The 14,389-nt window shown below is 40.1% G+C and overlaps 1 protein-coding gene across 3 annotated transcripts in view; it reads right to left on the bottom strand.

The window, feature by feature from the left end:
* LOC146974351 (roundabout homolog 1-like) overlaps positions 1-14,389 on the bottom strand; it is a 79,520-nt gene that overhangs the window by 51,559 nt on the left and 13,572 nt on the right. For all 3 annotated transcript variants that reach the window (XM_085797551.1, XM_085797553.1, XM_085797552.1), the window contains one exon: positions 2,604-2,930. In XM_085797551.1, the coding sequence (XP_085653677.1) occupies positions 2,604-2,930 (327 nt within the window). The remainder of the gene's footprint in view (positions 1-2,603; positions 2,931-14,389) is intronic.

The following is a 14,389-nucleotide window of genomic DNA, read 5'->3' on the forward strand; positions in this document are numbered from 1 at the left end:
GCTCACAGTGACAATGCTAACATGCTGCTGTGACTATGTTAACCATGATGGTCCCCATGTTATTCTCGCATTATTAATTAGCACTAATCTATCCACAAAGTACAACACAGGCTGATGCAGAGGTCTGTTTTGCTGATATAAACCAAATCATAAAATTATTAATTTTAATCTGATAATGGCACACTGAAGAAAGTCAAGGAACACACAATTTCATGGGGGTAAAATCACTATAAATCTAATAGCTGTCAAAACATTTCCCTCAAACTACAGATGAGCGATCATCAGTCATTGTGAAGCATCATCGGGGAACCCTCAATATCTGCACAAATATTTCCTGGCAATCCCTTATTGCCCATGTTAAATTCAGTATGACTAAAGAAAAACAAACTGCACATGTACATCAGAAAACATCTCACGATATAATTCTCAGATGATCGTTCAGTACTCATAGGGTGGACTATACCCATCTTCGACCTCAGCACACAGGAACACCAGCTGTGATGTGGTTGGAAAATGTTAATGCAGATGTTGACACTGATTTGGATGTGGTGCAGGTGAGTTATTAATCTCTGAACAGAAAAATGTAATAGATCATATCCATGCAATGAATCATCTTCCCTTACAAGAAAAAGAAAAAGATTGTGAAGCACTGCATCTCAGATAGCTTTTTTGGCACATATAGTTACAGTATAATAGATTAATAGATAAATACCAATGTGCTTCTGCCATTTCCACATGTGGCACATGGTGTGACCATCATTTTACAACTGTTGATGGATTCTTACTTCAACGTCTGGAAAATCATTACCACCCTCAACTGTGCTCCATTGTTGGAGACTTGTCACATAATGTTATTGTCTGCTTGATTTTTGAGTGACAAACATAAGTGAAACATGATGATAATTTGGTGATACTGTCTGTGTGCAAGGGCTGTATGTCAAAGCACATCATTCAAGACCAGTAACTTGATGAGTATCACACAGAGGACTGAACCCAGTCACCCTTCAAGAGTACAGCTCCCTCTAGTCAAAGGAAACTTTAAGCAATTAAGACACTGCAGTAAATTAACAACTTAAACGTTAATGAGACAAGACAAATTATTTGACACGTCTATTGACAGATTAAGGTCAGTCCTGGTTTTAACATCCTCCTCCCCCTCCACAGCTTCTCCGTTCTCTCCTAAACTCCCTAACTCAGCAGCCTTTGCCAAAGGGGGTTCTGTTTTACCTTGCAGCCCCAGGGTGACCCATGAATCTGTGTGACCTCTGAGAGATGAAGCAGGGAGACATAACTCATCCAGGCAGCTTCAACAAGTACACTCTGTGTTCCCCCTCGACCTTAAAACCTGGCAGTAAATTTAGTGAACTCCCAGTAATAAACTCTCCCCCTAGAGGGCTTAGCTTCTCAGGGTAGGAGTGCTGACCCAGCATTACCATCATACCGTTTGACCATCTCTTTCATTATAATTCAAAAGGTGAAATGGAGACAAGAGGGGTATTATTATTCTAAAACCTTTGCGAAATGTCTGCCCGGGAGACCGGGCCTGGGTAGAGCGCTGCAAGCTGATGCAGCTGAGCAGACCAGGGGATCGACAGCGAAAGCTTGGGCGCTCCACACTAGTTTGTGAGTGCATGGCTACAGTTGTTAACCCCTATTATCTACACTTCCTTCTTTCAGCCCAGCCCTTCCTCTTGTTACCTTCCACTCTGATTCCGGTGTTTTTGTGACTTGCAAAAACAGTGCTCTATAGGGAGCACAGACCATCTGCACCTACCCTGTTCTGATGGCCGTAAGCCCTGACCTTTTGCTCTCTGCCCTCTCCACAAGCTTTATTCCATCACCTACAGTCACATGCACACATAGGTTTGGCTGCTGCGTGCAACCTGACAGATTCCTGCCTGAGATATACTGCACTGAAAGGGTGTTTAACTGGCAACAGCACACACTTGACACTTGCAACTCTACGATTCAGCGAGTAGACACTGTCACCTGTTAGGAACATACTCTTGTTTAAACCTGGGGACCAAAGCAGAAACACAGCTGTTGCCATGGCTGACAGGTGGGGCTGTGAATTTCCACCTGTCCCTCCACCATAAAAACGACCCATATTGGAACAAAAGTAACAAACTGAAACAGGCTTAGACATTTACATATGTTTGTGTTTTGTGTTTCAGTGTAATGGTTGAGTTGTTAAGACACCCAATGCAAGGTAAACTGTGATTATAGTAAGCATATAAATGTATTTATAACTAATACGGTAACTATCAAATTTAAACATTAGGCCTATTTTCTCAAGACATTTTACAAGAGATTATCTAAAGGTTATACTGAGCAAATATGTTTTGCACTTTTCCTTTTTCAAAAAAGATGCTAGATATCAAAATCCCTGTTATCACCATGCACATTTGGAGGCTGCCTGGAAAATCAATTACTGATGTTTCAAAGAGCTCAGAAAATGATCTGGATCTCGTTTTTTCTTAGCAAGCTGGTCGACTTCTGTGCTACGTTTAATTGCAGTCACTCGCGCTGTGGAGACTCGTGTGTGCGCATGTGTGCTGCATTGCTGTCAGTACTGTGCACATCTATGCAACGGCAGAACTTACTGGCTACTTCCAGGGACGCATTGTGACTGATCGCCTGGCCGAGATAGTTTCGGGCCACGCACACGTAGCTGCCATCGTCCGGCTTGCTCCGTCGTCCATGGATGATACGCAGGAAGAAGAGGGAGCCGCTGGGCAGCAGCATGCGGTGGGAGCGGGGGTTGTCACGGTCCGTCTCAACACGCTCCCCATCTTTGTACCATTCCACAGTGGGGGTTGGACGGCCCTCTGCCTTACAGTTGAGAGTGGCTGGTTCCCCTTTGGATACGATGAGGTCAGAGGGGTGCTCCACGATGCGGGGAGGGAAGTCTTCCTGGCGAAGACGAGACCCTGGAGGTTTAGAAGAGAGCAAAGGTGATTACACAAGGACTATAGCTGTATAATACTTACTGTACATGTCAATGTAACACACACTAACACAAAAAACACACCACAAAGAGCCGTAGTGAAATTTATCATATAATCCCCCCTTGAAATAAAGAGAAGTACTAATCGAAACAGCAGCAGCTTTAAAGGAATTGGATATGGTGCATTATTATTGGTGTGCAAGTGCCTTGTATTAAAAATAATCCAGTTTGACAACATAATTACCATCCAATCATGTGCCACTCATAAAACGTTTTGCTTTTGTTTCAGCAGATGGAACCTCATGAGGCATTGAAAATTAAAAAACAATGCTGACACGTGAAATCCCCACTAAGTTAATATCTTTAAAAACAGGTTTAGCCTCAAAACACGTATTTGAAAAGAAATGCATATACACAGTAAAAAAAAAAAGCTTCAAGGCTTAATTATTATGGGATTATAGATTTATCATTGATTCTACCAACGTGGTCATTTTACTAATTTACATATTCTTTCACACATACAGCTAATATTAAAGGGAAGCCATACACTTCCAAATATATCATGCATATTTTTACAGTACAGTTCATGAATGGACAGAGAAATACACATGTTCTGAGCAAGAGAGAAAAGATGCTCATCAGCATAAACCATACACCTCTCCTCCACTCTACTGGGTATTGTATGTGTGTGTATGCTCACTTCTGTATGTATGTGTGTAAACTTATTTATGTTACGTGCTCACCGCAGCCTCTGAAATCGTTATACCAGCCATAGAAATCCGAATCAATACCTCCAATCATACCCAAACTAACAACCACAAAATCACCTCTAATCCCTGATACACTGTTGAGATGCCAATCATGCTCTCTTCTCAGGGTCTTCTCAAAGAAAACTGTATAACAGCGAGTTCCTGTGAGGCAGAGGACAAAGAAAGCCTCCCTAATGAGATCCAGGTACACAACTCCAATGTCTCTGTACATCTTACATTCCCTGCATCTCTTTCCAACCCCCTAACACAGACAAGCATGCACACTAGCCCACCACCGCCAGCCACGTCCACACACAGAGACTCCCCACTCATTCTCTCTTCTTTTTCCTTCCATTGCTGTGTGAATGCTGGAGATTGGACAAAACAATAATGGGTGTCACTGTCACGGTTTTTGTATCAGATTAAATCCCAAACTACAACACAAAAGTACTGCTCTTAAAAGAAAACTTCTAACAAAACAATCTAGAGTGAAGAGACAGAGAGGATGGAGGAAAAGCAACATTAATGTCAGCCAAGGAACCACTGTGTACCTGTTTTATAGCCGTGGGAACACTTTCACTGTTCTTTCATGCTGTTGCAAACACTAGCTTACACAACCTTGAGCAGGCCACGCTTTAATGTGCCAATGGTCCGCTAAAGCAGATAATCACTATCGTGCTCGACAGTGATGAGCTCCTACACTCCTGCTGCAACCAATAAATCTCACACAGACAAGTGTTTACTCAGATAGAACACCTCACACACTGTGAAGTGGGTGAGAATTTGATCCACTGTGTAATGTGGTACAGTTGTGTGTGTGTGTGTTAGCACAAATCTGCAATAACTGTATTTTCCAAAAGGCTTACACAAAAAAAGTCTGGAACAATAGGCGTATGATGGGCACAAGCTTATCATTAAAAACTAAAAAGTATGCTGACGTGCATGTTTTGCACTCGAAAGCTCTAGCTATATTACCTGCGCAGCAGCAGTCAGTCTAAATGGATGTGGACTGCTGAGATAAGCCCTCCCACTGCCTGACTGTTACATTCAGTTTTTTCTTCTCTTTTCTTCCATTTGTCTCCTTTGTCTCCTTTTCCTTTAATGTCGTTAAGTGGGCAACCTAGCTAAAAGGCCGCATGCTAATGAAAAGAAAAACTCACAAAAAGCTGAATCAAGGTAATTACCCACTGGTACCTACCACATGTATTTAAAAAAAAAAAAAAAACCTACAAACCATGCAGGCTAGGATTTATTTTGCTCATGTCTCACTGCAGTGCAATACAAGGTGAACAGAACTGAATTTAATCAAGAGTCCACACTCATGGCTCAGTGATGCTGCAGCTGTGTTTTAAGCTACATGCTAATAAATACAGGTAAAATGTATCATACTCATCATCTTAGTTTAGTTAGAAAGAAAAAAAGAAGAAAGAAAAGAAAAGAAGATACTATTCATCCCACAGGGGAATTTCAGGTACAGTATCTGGCTGCTCAAAAAACACACAACAGTTATAGGCAATAAATAATTAAAATCTAGCTTGTTAGCATTGTAAAAAAAAAATAATAATAATAATGAAAAAAATTAAAGACACAAAGTACAGCTGAGGCTGATGGGAGCATCAGCTGATCTAACTACATTCAGTCATTAACTGAAATATCCAATGTGATGATGCACTGACAAGTCGATGAGGGTTCATCCACTGGGCACCATCTACACTTTGACAGCTGGCAGACATGTTCTAATACAGAGAGCAGATCTCTCTCTTTTTTTTTTACTTTTTACTTTTAATTTGTTGAATTGAAATAGAACAAGAAAGAAAGGCAGATTCAAGTCACTGTGGGTGTAATTGTAATCGTAAATATTCCATTTAAGCACAATTTTACACTCTTGTCTAGACATTCAAACCTACAACAGAACAATATAAACAAAGCAGCCAGTGTGGCCTAAGGACCCTGTTTACAGCACACATGCTGCTTTCCATGTTCTTAATTGTGTTGGGCTGATGCCTAAGGGTCCATGCAGCTCCCTAAGCTTCCTGGCATTACAGAAAGGCAATATCAGTCCGCCACAAGTGGGCCCCCAGAAGACCAGGCTTTATCTGCAAAGGGCCAGCAGCCAGTATACACTCAGTATGCAAAAACATGAACACAGATGCACAATGGAGAACATACATACACACTAAAGGTCATTTGTAGCACCTGTACCCCAACAAATATTTTTCTGTCAGTCATCCCTGAGGCAGTTATGCTGTCTTGTGAAGATCTACGGAAAAGGGGGAATGAACAGCAGCGAACACAAAAGAGAAACAAGGGTGTCTGTAGTTCTGTCTCAGTGAGACAGGAGGTAGATAGAAAGTCTCTCTTCTCCAGAACTGTGAATCTCTCAGGAGAATTAAATGAAATGTGCGGGGGGAAAAAAACATAGTAGAAAGCCATAGATTGCTGGAACAACAACCAAGACATTTTGTATTTTATTCAAGAAGCTTAGAGAATATGTGAGGCAGAAAAGAAAGCAAGAGGAAATAAATTATAGGAGAACGGCAGGAGGAAAAGAAGAGGCAATGGAGGGGGAGGCAGGGGTTTAAAAGCAACAAATCATGAGCAGTGAGATTGTAATAACACAATGTGACAAATATGAGTGTAATTTACTGCAACATTGGTGGTCTTAGATCGACCTACACCAGCGTGATTCACAGTACAATACTGTATGTATTTTCAGTGAATGAAAGGAGGCTACTATGTCTGTTTGGATACAAACCAAGGAAATATACAGAGAAAATATCAAATGTCACAATCAAATTAGCTTGCTACGCTGAAGTCACACAACCCGTCAGTTCAGTATGAAAAATAACCCGATATAAAAGGTACAACGCTTCAGACCAGCCGACACATACATGGACACACACATTCCTGAGGCGTCACTCTAGAGAGCCTTAGGTACTTTGGTTACAGTTTTCAACCCAGATTTTAACCTTCAAATTCACTTCTTAAAAATGTGCATAATTGTCTCTGTGGCTTCCCCCAAACAAGCACATACTAGAAAAGGAGTGGGTGACATTTATTAATGAAGACTTAGTACTACCCCTTTGGTGCTGCTGACAGCTGTGTGACACATTCAGCCTGCTCACTGACTCTGACACGGAGCCTGTCTGAGTCGCAGTGGTGGAAATGGTAAATCTCCACCTGTAGTACTGTGGGATTACCTGTGCTCAAGTGCCAACGCCGCTCTGGAAGCGCAGCAGTCAGGCACGGCTAATAAAGGCAGGGCGATTTTGTGGACGGCTTAAGAGTGTGCAGTAAATGGAACAGCTATGTCTTGTTAAGGCAATCCCTTTGTTTCAGTCTGTAAAAGTCATTTGGTTTTCTTTTTTTGTGACCCACATGGCCCAGACCAAGGATCAAAGTCCACACTTTTAATAGTGAGACAGAGATTTACAGAAGCTTCATAGTTCACAGCATTGCTCTTGTATAAGTCAAATGTTGGAGATATTTGTCCAAGGCTGGATCAACTAGACAGATATGAAGAGAACAAAATAAAACACAAAGAGGCTTTGCAGTCATCGATGACAAGCTGCTGGAGCAATCACCATATCACCAAAAGTACTGCAAGAAAAACAACTGTCAGAGAGGATGTTGGAGCCTCTCCACCTTTGGCCTGACATATAGTGAAAGTCTCAGTTTCACAAAAATAGTGGAATGAGTAAAAAAACATAATGATGAATGAAGCTTGCTGAATAACAAGTGAGTGCTGTCAGCATTTCCGTCCTAAAATACACTTCACAGACCCAGACTAGACAGCCGCCTGACTCTGTGCCACTTCACTATGAGCAGCATTAGTATTAGTGTGACAAGTGGGTGATATTATGCAAGTGTTTGCTGTGCATCAGCGCACAACCTTTGGTATTTTAAGCAACATCTGATTATACACATGTGTCAGCGAAACATAAGGCCAAGTTATGACTAATGTGGATGCAGAGCTAGATCAAAGGGGCTATAAGACAGACCAGCGAGCTGTTTTATACAACTGTGCAGACTCTACAACAAAAGGTTATACAAACACAAAAGATGAACTCGTGCTCAAAGTAGTGGTTATTTTAAAAACCACCCACAAATTCACCTGCAGCTAATTCTCTTCATATTGAATCATAATGAGCTAGAACTGATGACCATAGTTTTTGTAGAGAAATAAGAAACAAGAACAATAATGATTATTAGTTGTTAATTAGAGGACTTCAAAGATCTTTTTGTTTGTTTTCTATTTTATTTTTTTATGTTCATTTGTTTTAAAATCTACAGAGAGAGCCAGACTAGCTGTTCCCCCCTTGTCCAATTCTTTATGCTAAGCTAACTGTCTCCTGGCTATACTGTAGCTTCAGACTTATTGTAAATAAGTGATATTAATCTTCCCATAGCTGCCAGGGAGAAGCAAATAAGCCCATTTCTTAAAATGTCAAACTGTTCCTTTAACAAATTATAAGAAAGAAAAAAAAAGTCATTGGAAAATAAACCATTTGTGTTGCTCATCCCTTGGAGACACATACTCCAAACACACACACACACACTTATTCATTTGGAAAGTAAAACACAGGGAACCAATAAATGCCAGACATTCTTTCTCAGGCAGTATAAACTACAATTAAGTGGAACAGTTGAACACTGTCATTCACTCAAGTATGTGGGGGTAGGAATGTGTTTCTATGCCTGTGTGTGGCCAGGACAAGGTGTCCGCAACCACACTCTCGCTTACACTGTGCTACGCATATGATCTGATTAAATTGCATTTGTACAGGTGATTTTAATCACACAGACGTTATGAGATGTGTGTTTCCTTCCCTCTGTCACCGGGCCAACAACACAATGCACAATGTAGCAGCCTCCAGAGAGAAGAGTCAAGGTCATGGACGATGATAACACCTCCTGACTGCAGCAGACAGATGTGTGGGGCAAGATATGAGCTGAGTGCAAATGGAAGCATGAGGAACACGCTTAACGATATTACAACTGTTTCCATTATTGATTCAAGTGCCAACTCTGATTATGATTAATCAATTAATCATTTTTAAATGTCATAAAATACTGAAAAGTGCTCATTAAGATTCCCCACTCAAATCTCACATCTTTAAATAACTTGTATGCCTGGGTAACCTATCAAAAACTGTTGATAATATTTATCCGTCATCACATTATTAAATGTGCTCCTAATAAGACATGTGTGCAAATAGATTTTAGATTTAGATAGATATAATGTAGAAGTCACAGCCTAAATTGTTCTAATGTTTTTAGTAATGTCACAACAACACAATGCTATGAAAAAAAAAAAAAAAAAAAAACACCATTGCCATCTGTTAAATGCTCACTGGGAAGGTAACAAGCAATGAAGTCCCCAGGGCATACTCAAACCAGAACATGGTGCTGGTACACGATAAACATCTGAGCCAAGTAGGTCACCAGGACACTTTGACTGGAGAATAAATCCATCAGGTTCATGACACACAACCAATGTTTCTGGTTTGTTTTTAAAACCAAAAAACACACATTGAATAATTTTGGGGCCAAACATATTGCACCCCTTACATAGCCTACCATTATTACATCCTTAAGAATAGTAGATAAGCATACATGTCATATTCCAGACTATGCTGCTCACTGTTAATGCCTGATCATGTCAAAACATTGTCCGACTCCACATGTCGCATTTTATACACCAACTAAATCCTGTATCTGTATTCCTGTGACATATTGAAGAAGCAAATGTTGGTGGCAGATAGTCAGGAGCTTACCTCCAGCATTTGCGATGAAAAACACCTTTGGTGCACAACTGCAGGCAAAGGCCAGCAGCCGTCTGAGAGGCTTATCCTCACTCCATTAAATGTTCAGTGGAAAGTAAAGTGGTTGTATAGGCCATTGATTATCACTCAGGCAAAGCTTGAAAGTCAAACTTCCCATGAATGGAGCAGATGGTGAAGTGGTAAAGAGGTTGTTTGTTATTAAAGACAAAAAAATCCACCCTGGGTTTAACTTGTATACTAGTTGGATGAGTGATTTACTGATTTTGTGTGCAGAATGCCTTATCTTCTCATCACTTAGGAGTTACAGTGTAGTCTACAGTCATTATATAATCAGTTAAGCAGACCGCATAATGTATGTTTGACCATCTGTAGTTTATCCTCTGAGGCTTGTAAGTTATTAAACTGTTTTGCTGACTAACTAATTGAACTTATATATAAATATTATATTAGCCCCATCCTGTTTCATTGCATGTCACAAGTGCAAATCAGCATGACCTACATTTATTTTCTATATTAATTGTGCCCCTGGTAGAGACAGTCCAGATGTGAACTGACTGTCACACTGTAAAGGGAGAGAGACTCTGCCCTGAGCACTGAACCCATTTACAAAACTGAAGCCCTCTCACAGGAATAAACACACGCACATGCAAACACAGACACATGTACTGGACATGCCCATTGGACAATATCCCCAATATAAAGAAACACACACAAACTCAGGCACAGACATAAGCCAGACTTGCCTCTCAGCCCCTCTAACTCTCGATTACTGTCTCTGAAATGAGGCAGAATAAGTGGCCACAGTCCTGGATGTTTTTGGACTGCATTGACACTAAAAGCAATCATGGCATTAGCTTAATAGTCCAAAAGGACATTAATAAGAGGGTGCATTCAGCCACAGGGGATTATAGGTCAGCGCTGGGTAGATTCACTTAGATTTTGCTGCGTGTTAAGAGGAACGAGTTTCACTTTGCTCTGCAATAAACTCCACTCTGGCAGAGAAAGCAAATAGCCACTCTATGGTATTAATTCACATCTAGTTAGATTATGTTCACATCTGACTTTAAAGGAGCAGTGCACCATTTTGGGAATTGGGCGCGTTAGCGTTCATGTCGAGAGTTAGATAAGAGGATGAATATCATTCTCGTGAGTGTCTGCTAAGTGTAAAGCTAGAGCCTTGAGACTCTTGGCTAATCTTAGAATAAAGACTGGAACCACAGGGAAACAGCTCAACGAGCTGAAATCCATCGCTTCCAAAGCAGATATGTTGTAAGCGGTATCAATCTTCTCATTTAACTGTTAGGAGAGTCCTGAAGCATATTTCATAAAGAGTTGAAGCAAACTACACACACCCTCTTGTGATACTGCTGTCTGGCTATCCGAGCTGCCTGCCACCTGTTTGACTTAAGTGCTTCTTGGTAACATCTATGCACAAAGACTTCATACAAGACCATTCAGGATAAGGAACATCTACAAATGCCTCTCAGTTGACATCACTTTTCCTTCTTTTGGTGTCCTTGCAACTATAAGCTTATGTGACTTATAAGAAATTGTATTAATGAGAAGTTCATTTCTAACACTGTAGCCTGTTACTTGAATCGTGACAAATGAAAACTCGAATCTGACATTGGTTATGAAGAAATAACATTCAAATGTGTTTTGTTGTTTCAGATCTCGAGGCAGCAGTCTGACTGTTTCAAATACAACAGCGGGTGTTTGACACATTGGCAGCAGTGAAGCCAAGGAACCAAATGCAAATCTTATCAAAACACAGCTGCTGCTGCTGCTGCTGCTGCCGCTGCTGATGCCACATTGTTATGTATTGCACTTGCTGTGAAAAATGTACATTTGAAAGGCCCTTATCAGAGCTAACAAAAACCAAGTATACAGTAAACCCCTTTTTAAATAAATTCTTTTGTAGTCTGCTCATTGAGTTACAGCATACATTGTCCAATAAACCACAGACAAAAAACAAAACAAATGAGTTATCCTAATGATTACCTTGTCCTCAAATTGTCAAAATATTTCAATCAAGCATAAATACAGGAGCTCATTCTATAGCTGTAATAAAACCCATTCTGATACTATATGTGCTTGGTCTATCTGCAGGAAACAGCAATTCTTCAAGTTGCAATAAAAGTAGGCTAACACAGTAGTCCAAGATGTCAGAGTTCAGCACGGATGAGAACAGGCTTGTGGAGCTCCATAATATCCTGACCTCTTTCTTCACAGCAAACCTGCTTGTGTCAGTCACTTCCACTGGGCAAATATCACTCTAGCTATGTTCCTGACAAATTGCTTTTCGCTTCTCTTTTCCTATGAAGGACTCAAGTCTTCATGAAAACACCCCAATCCTTTCTTCCGTGAAAAGTTGACCTTTTTTTAAAGCTTTTTGGAAGCTGATTAAAACTGCTCATCTGGCAGGAATTTGAGAAATTTATCTGTATGAACACCTTTTTATTTGGCTCCATTTGTGGTGTTGCTGCTGATCACACGTTGGCTCAGGATTCTGTTGGTTGTTGACATAAAGTATATTGTTAAAGCCCCAGCTTTCTAGCTTGGTTTGCCATGTTTGTTTGGTTTGATTTGAGGACAAATGGCTCACTATGTTTTTGTTCTGTTTTTTTTAAATGAGACAAAAAATGTTTTAAAGGAACTATTTGTTAGTATAAGTACTTAATATTAACATTTAAGTGTTAGTAACTGTTTACATACTGCTCTTACTTGGAGCTTCAGCCATCATTGTATTTACAAGACAAGAGGTTACAATAAAGAACACACCCCTCTGTTCAGACTGGACACTACAGTGACTAGACGACAGGCAGTCGATCTTCAGCAGAAAAAAAGCTGTGATAGGATCATGAGAAGCTTAACAAGGGGGTTATTTTTCAAATAAAAGAAGTTCGCTGCTGGACTCCACACTTCTTCAAGACTTACAAATAGCTACTTGGAGTGGTGTTTCCAAGGTAAACTGTTATTTTGCATGTTCTAACAAATTGCGATGAGAGCACAATACTTTAGCTTCAATTTGAAAATCTTGGTAAAATCCGTGATTACCTGCTGGTTAAGAGAGATTCCATTTGAAGATTAAATGTAATTGCAATGATTTGCCTGCAAGCAACCAACAGTGACGTGAAATAAACCAGCTTTAAAATTCTAGCTGCAGTCAACGCTTGATACCAATCTCGCGTGTCACAATAAAACTGCTGTTTGAAGTGAGGAAACAGTGCAGGTACTTTGGATGATTGGAAGTAAAGCTCCCTTGGTTTCTTATTGCAGTGGAAAATCACAGGCAAAAGGAACAAAATGTGTGATAAATGACTATCTGAAGTTTCCTTTTATCTCAGTGTTCATACATACAGATTCTGAACAGGAGTTAATTATAGTAGTTCAAAACACAGCTCCCAAAGACTGCAGATGTCACAGTGCTACCTCCTCCTTTACACCTTGACTCAATGCTAAGTGCAAAAAAGTTCTACTTCCAAAGAAAGGTCTTCTGCTACACTCTAAATGTTGTTAGTCCTTGCATCAAACAAACTAAACACAAAAACTAGATTTAAGAAGATTTTCTTTCCAGAAGATAAATAATTTTTAATCCTGAGAACAAACTGAATGGACATATTTCAAGTATTCCAAGTAACTGACTTGATTAACATCTTTTGCAGCTAATGAGTCTGTATATTGAAATGCTTGAGATGCCTTCAGAGTTTGCTTTCCAACCTCAACCTCTGGTTAATGAAGGCAGCGTTAGATCGGTCCACTCCCTGTAATACATTAAGGCCAGTCCTGCGGGTGTATTGGCCCACTGATCCACCTGCTCTCTTCATCTTTCAATGAAGGCTTACACATAAGGCAAGTGAAGGGCTGGTTTAGATGTGGTCTGATCAGAGCTGTCAGAATTAATTATAATATTAGAATGAGGAGCTCCTCTTAACTCTTCTTCCAAAACGTTTGACAGAAAATCAAATTCACCTCCTTAAAGGTCACCAACTAAATCTTTCAGACCTTTATGGAAAATCTCAGTGAAAATATAGCCGACCCCACCTCTGGTCTCATCATATTCAGAATTACTTTTTTTTCTTTCATTTCAGTTTTTACCTTGGTTCAAACTTACATTTTATTACAAACTTTTGAGGTATGACAGGCTTGGCAACTAAATTCCACATTGGAAAACAGCAATGCAATGTTGTGTTATCTTATCTGTCTTATCCATTGCACTAATTATGCAGTGGTAAAGTTAATCATTGTCTTATCAGGCAATTATCTTCTACTCGGATACTCCACTCACACTCCTGTCTTATTGCAGGTTTAGATAAAGGCATCATGGTTTTATGGTTCTAAATTCAAAACAATCAAAACATTCAGCTCCAGTCATTACTCCTGCTCATCTGTGAATCCCATTCTACAGTATTACAAATGCTAGCTAATAATAAATCAGCTAATTAAAGCAATTTATGCATGTTTTGGGCTCTTCAGTGAGAGATGCTCTGGTGGGAAAACAGTTCTTTATGCTGCAGTCTTCACATAGGGGGCTTTGAACCCTGTCAGTAATGACGGGGAGAGACGAGAGACGAATGAAGGAGAAGAAAGATGAGAAGGACTGAGGAAATAGCAGAAGGATAATGTGTACTAGTGATGTGTTCTCTCACAATGCACTGTCTGCAGCATTATTTTATTAGCACAATATTCAGTTTAATAGTCACAACTATGGCCCTAATTGGTGATGTGTGAGAAAATGTGTGAAAGAAAAACATCTATCCTCTGTGTGCATCTTAGCGTGCAAGTGTGACCTACCCCGAAAAGCATATTGATACTATTGATTATTAGCCGCCTGACTGGAGAGGAGATGACTCACACAGAGCTATCCTTAAGAAGCAACTCTGAGGTCATACCATCAAAGTGACCTT

This window comes from Trachurus japonicus, chromosome 14 (assembly GCF_045865225.1).
Source record: "Trachurus japonicus isolate A0001 chromosome 14, Traja_1.0".
Classification (NCBI taxonomy): domain Eukaryota; kingdom Metazoa; phylum Chordata; class Actinopteri; order Carangiformes; family Carangidae; genus Trachurus; species Trachurus japonicus.